Raw genomic sequence first — 5,711 nt, 5'->3', positions numbered from 1 at the left:
AGAAATGTTTTTGTCTATGAGTCCAAATACATTTATTTTAAAAATTTCAGTAATTTAAATAATAATTACTGAAATAATAATTTAAATAATTACAGTAATATACATTTTTATTAACCTGTACAATGATTTGATAATTGATGTTGCAGTTAGTTAATTCGAACGCAGGTGAAAGGAGGCGGCCATTTTGATAACAATTTTTAGTTTATGTCACTGGAATAATCTATGGATTTAGTTCACTAATGGCGTGTCTTCCGGTAACACACGTTATAACGTCAAAATGGCAAAGAAAAAAGGCGATGAGAAAGTGAATCAAACACCTCAAAGTGATAATGAGGAACAGAGTTTTGATGAAGAGCCCAATTTTGAGGATACTGAAGGATTCGTAGATGATATAACCGATGAGGGTAGGTAATCCGCTAATGCGAGGTTGGTCCGGCCATATGCGTCACCTACAACTTTAAGCATTTCTTTAGTGTTTTTGATGTATTCAAAGCAATGTGAAATCGTAATGTTAATTATTTTATGACATTCAATTGATTTATTGTGATTGTCCATTGAAAAAGGTGACTTCAATAAATTTCATAACCTCACTTTGACGTTGCAGAACTGTTGGCAGACCTCTTGGAACAGAAGCCGAAGGAGTCTGACGGTTACGAAAATGTGATAATTGTTGACGGCTGCCCCCAAGTCGGGCCTGAGCGCCTGGAGAAACTTCAGAGTGTAATAAACAAGATCTTTAGCAAGTTTGGGAAAATCGTCAACGAGTATTATCCAACCACCGAGACAGGAGTCACAACAGGCTACATTTTCCTAGAATACAGCAATCCTCAGAACGCCGCTGAAGCTGTACAAGCCACTAATAATTGTAAATTAGATAAACAACATACCTTTTTAGTGAATCTTTTCACCGATTTCAAAAAGTGAGTATCAATTAATATTCTTCGGTTTTTATTCGATATCCACAACAATAAATATTAAATCAGATCCTTAAAGTCAATGATTATTTAAACATAATATATAATAACATTAAATCTTAATCAAAACGTCTATGTAAGTGTTGAGTAGATAACATTTAGATGTTTGCATGTTTTATAATCAATATCATTATCCAGTACGAAGTAATAGTGCATATGAATTAAATTTTTTTAAGTACAAAGATCTAGATGTTAACTTTGAAAACTTATTATCCAGGTATTCAGATATTCCAAAAGAATGGGAGCCACCAGCGCCTCAGCCATTCAAAGTGCAGTCTGACCTGCAATGGTATCTTATGGATCCAGATGCATATGACCAGTTCCTTGTTGGCATTGGTACTGGGGTAGCGTTGCAAGTGTGGCAGAACACCTTACCAGAGCCTATAGTGCTACAGGAGCGACCGGTAATATTAGTGTAATCTTATCATTTAATAAGAAATTAAGTAATTGCTGCTTACTTTCAACAATATTCCATTATTCTAATTAATTGGAAACTCGGGATAAGACTGTCATGTGCTTGTTTTTTGTGGTTAACATCAGCGTAGCATTAATGTTTGTTGTTGTTGAAGTTAATTAATAATCAATGGCTTGTGTGTACAATTATAAACATTTCAACAACATATTATGCTGATAATTTGTATTATTGTAAAATATATTCTAATTTTCAGATATTTCACATATCAGGATAGTTTTAAATCAATAGTATTATTTGAGTTTGATTTCAGAACTGGACGGAAACATATGCAGTATGGTCACCCCTTGGTACATATTTGGCTACATTCCATTGGCGAGGAGTGGCTTTATGGGCTGGCCCTAAGTTCAGTCAGTTTCAAAAGTTCTACCATCCTGAGGCAAGATTTATATCCTTCTCACCGTGTGAGAACTATATTGTTACCTTTTCACCAAACAGTGATAGAGGTGACGATAAGAAACTAATTATTTGGGATATTAGGTAAATACATTTAACCTTTATGAGTTTTTAAATTATGTAATCATCCAGGACTTTTAACAACTTATTTTCTAAATAGATGTTAAACCATATACAATATTTAAATATTTGCATCCAACAGGTTCTGGTGATCACTTTGCATAGTTTAATTATAAGTTAGAAAATTAAATTTTGTGTATATTTAACAAATATTTTATATAATAGCATTATAAAAAATTACATGTTAAAAATGTATTCAATGTATTCAATGTATGTATTATATGCATACTTCAATAATGACACATCTTAATAAATACTGCACAACAAAATCATGTCTATGTCATCAGTTTATAATAAAGATGTTGTTGGCACTTATTTATTTGATGACCTAGAAACAAAGTATTCTATGAATAATTACATACTTAAGAAATAACAAACAGATGAGAAAATTTCCTATAGTAAAATATAATTTTTAAACAACAGAACAGGACAGGAAAAGCGCTCATTCCCTCCACCTGATGAATATGTGACATGGCCAATCTTCCGTTGGAGTAAGGACGATCGTTTCTTTGCTCGGCTGGGTGCTGACATGCTCTCTGTATATGAGACTCCCAGTTTCGGTCTGCTAGATAAGAAATCAATTAAAATACCTGGTATTAGGTGAGTATAACAGTGATGCATACATTTGTAGATTGTGTAAATGAAAGAAATAGTAAATATTAATTATAATCCAGACAAGTACATATTGTTTTAGAAAAAATAATAAAAATGTCATTGATTAGCTGAAATTGATTGTAAATTGTCATATACAAAAAAAAACTAAAATATCTAATAACTGAAAGTGATATACATACCTCTATGGGCATATATAACTTTTTAATGATAACATATCTCTTAAATAGTACTCTTGTTAGTATTTAAAATAATTCTACAATTTCCAGAGACTTCTGTTGGTCGCCAACCGACAATGTTCTAGCATACTGGGTCGCGGAAGACAAAGACGTGCCCGCGCGTGTAACACTTCTAGAACTCCCCAATCGCACTGAAATACGTTCTAAAAATCTGTTCTCTGTTGCGGACTGCAAAATACATTGGCAGAAGAGCGGTGATTATCTCTGTGTCAAAGTAGACCGTTACTCGAAAGTCAAAAAAGACAAAAACGAAATTAAATACTCTGGAATGTACTACAACTTTGAAATATTCCATATGAGAGAAAAAGAGATTCCTGTGGACTCTGTTGAAATTAAAGAGCCAATACAAGCATTTGCATGGGAACCAATTGGTTCTAAGTTCTCTATTATACACGGTGATGCAGCAAATAATTGTATAAGTTTCTACCAAGTAAACACTGGTCAAGCTCCGACATTGTTGAAGAAGCTAGACAGAACTTTCAACCACCTGTTCTGGTCTCCGATGGGGCAATTTATTGTGTTAGCCAACCTTGGGCTCACTGGTGGAGCTTTGGCTTTTGTGGACACCAATGACTTTACCATCATGAACATATCTGACCATTACCAGGTAACATTTTTAAATATTTAAAATCATACTATAGTTTTCAATACTTTTAAGTTTGTTAAATCATTTCAATAGTTTTATCTATTAAATTAAAAAGTGCAATCTTGATTTATATGCAATTTCCTCCTTAAAGTTTATTTTTTATATAAAATATACATGAGCAGTTTTTGAATCATTTATAGTAACACAGACAGATATTTTATGAAAATATTGTTGTAGGTTTCTGGCATAGAGTGGGACCCAACCGGGCGCTACGTCGTGACCGGCGTGTCGTCACTCAAGTGCAAGATGGACTGTGGATACTATCTGTGGTCCTTCCAGGGCAAGATCATTCGAAGGTAAGCTTTTTGTATATGATTATGCAATACATCGTTTTATTTACATATTTTAATGAATAAATGCCATGGTTAATAGAAGTTATGTAATTATAAGTTTAATGAGTAATAGTAAAAAATATTTATATTTAACAATTGGATATTACTAATTTACAATATAATGATAATATTTTGCTTTTGCATATTGCAGAGTGATGAAAGAAGGCTTCGCCCAGTTCCTGTGGCGGCCGCGACCGCCCACTCTGTTGTCGGAGAAACAGCAAAAGGAGATTAAGAAGAACCTCAAGAAGTACTACTCGCAGTTTGAGTCTAAGGACCGCATGCGCAGCAGCAAGGCCAGCAAGGTGAGACAACACGACTTTGTCACACTAATAACAACATGTCATGTGTGCTGTAAAATCACTGCAAAAAATTACTGCTTGACATAATAATCTGTAAAGCATTTGCTTTTAGCTTTTGCTAAGATTTCAGTAGAGGAAAATTTGATATTTTATGATCAAACTACCTTTATCGATAAATTTATTGATATAATAATCATTTATATTAAATAAATATTTGTATACATACTAAAACAGCTCATCAATATTTGATAATTACACTCTATACTTACGACAATCTTCTGACAAGCTGTTCTTTCGTAAGTGGTAGTTGTGAAGGTCATCGTCACTGGCTCTAAGTGTGCGACAAAATAATAGAAAATTGTATAATTCAAGTGTAAAGACAAATACAAGATTTTTAGTATCACATAAAATTTAACATTACCGAATTAGCTAATAATAATAATAGTAAATATAATGTGAGTTGTATGTCTGTTATCATACTCTCTACCGATTAGGGGTAATTGATGAACCTACTGTTTATCTTATAATTGAACACCACTCGCTCTGTACATGTTATGTCCAGTATATAGTATATAATATATCCTTGGTGTTGTAGGAGCTGGTGGCGAAGCGCACGGAGCAGATGAAGAAGTACGTGGAGTATCGCGAGCTGAAGGCGCGCGAGTGGGCCGAGCAGAAGCCGCGCAGACTCGAGCTCAGGAACTGTAAGCATATTCACTCCCTTGGTGGGCATCGCTCTGGTCGGGGCCCGGCACTGTAGGACAGCCATTTTTTCCTGAGTGTGTCGTTAATAAATGAATTCCAGGCAGGCAGGCTACCGAACTTTAATACCTGCCAATACGTTTCCGTGCAGTTTACACACTGCTACAGACTCCTACCTATCTAGGACAGGACAAGGCAATGTTGTGACGTCAGCCACCCACTTAAGTCTTTAATGTTATTATTTCCGTTCCAGATGTAGACACGGACGGTCTCGACACGGACCCGACGAACACTGTGGAAGAAGTTATAGAATTCTTTATTAAAGAGGAACAAACCGTCATCGAGTAGTCGCCATACTCCGCACGTTTAGAGGTCGGGGATCACTCCGACCTCCTCGATAGCCGGTTGCGACCGGTCCCGACCGGTCCATTCGCCAATTTTTAACTATCAGCAAATATAACTTTTTAATAAACAGACAAACACCATCTGACAGTTTTTTTGTACCGTACCCCATATAACACATTATAGTCACAAATAATCGTATACAAAGTTATTATGTTCAGTGTAAGATTTCGGTTTATAAATTATACAATAGGTAATGTTTATAGAAATCATATTAAATTTATATGTTTCAAATGGATATTGGTCTTTTACTACCTGTAGTATTTATTTTAATATATATATTTTTATAGTATCAATTTTGTTTTCATGGTCACCATACAATGAAATCATACATACGCAATGAGGATATTAATTGAAGCATACTGTTACAATGTCAATTACTGATTTGGACAATAAAACACTTCTTTTTATACAACATCTTACTTAGATTTTCGCAGCTATCGCTTACGGCTCGCCTCGACGTCGCGCGTAATAGTACTCATGAATTTTGTCTGTTATTTAAAATCGTATTTAC

At 34.5% G+C, this 5,711-nt stretch overlaps 1 protein-coding gene across 1 annotated transcript; it reads left to right on the top strand.

The window, feature by feature from the left end:
• Window positions 1–222: 222 nt before the first annotated feature.
• On the top strand, window positions 223–5,435 carry LOC126770868 (eukaryotic translation initiation factor 3 subunit B). Its single transcript, XM_050490475.1, has 10 exons — window positions 223–404; window positions 605–920; window positions 1,192–1,378; window positions 1,700–1,926; window positions 2,386–2,562; window positions 2,844–3,420; window positions 3,637–3,755; window positions 3,943–4,096; window positions 4,689–4,797; window positions 5,049–5,435. The coding sequence occupies exons 1-10, from the start codon at window positions 278–280 to the stop codon at window positions 5,141–5,143; spliced, it is 2,088 nt and encodes a 695-aa protein (XP_050346432.1). The 5' UTR covers window positions 223–277; the 3' UTR covers window positions 5,144–5,435.
• The last annotated feature ends 276 nt before the right edge of the window (window positions 5,436–5,711 follow it).

The sequence above is a fragment of the Nymphalis io genome, chromosome 9 (genome assembly GCF_905147045.1).
Source record: "Nymphalis io chromosome 9, ilAglIoxx1.1, whole genome shotgun sequence".
NCBI lineage: Eukaryota > Metazoa > Arthropoda > Insecta > Lepidoptera > Nymphalidae > Nymphalis > Nymphalis io.
This window is presented reverse-complemented; position numbering and strand designations above follow the sequence as displayed.

Excerpts from the sequence above, each read along its gene's own strand:
- LOC126770868 (XM_050490475.1), top strand. The coding sequence starts at position 278 with ATGGCAAAGAAAAAAGGCGATGAGAAAGTGAATCAAACACCTCAAAGT. Across the intron at positions 405-604 it reads AGATGATATAACCGATGAGG|AACTGTTGGCAGACCTCTTG; the intron begins GTAGGTAATCCG and ends TTGACGTTGCAG. Across the intron at positions 1,379-1,699 it reads TAGTGCTACAGGAGCGACCG|AACTGGACGGAAACATATGC; the intron begins GTAATATTAGTG and ends GTTTGATTTCAG.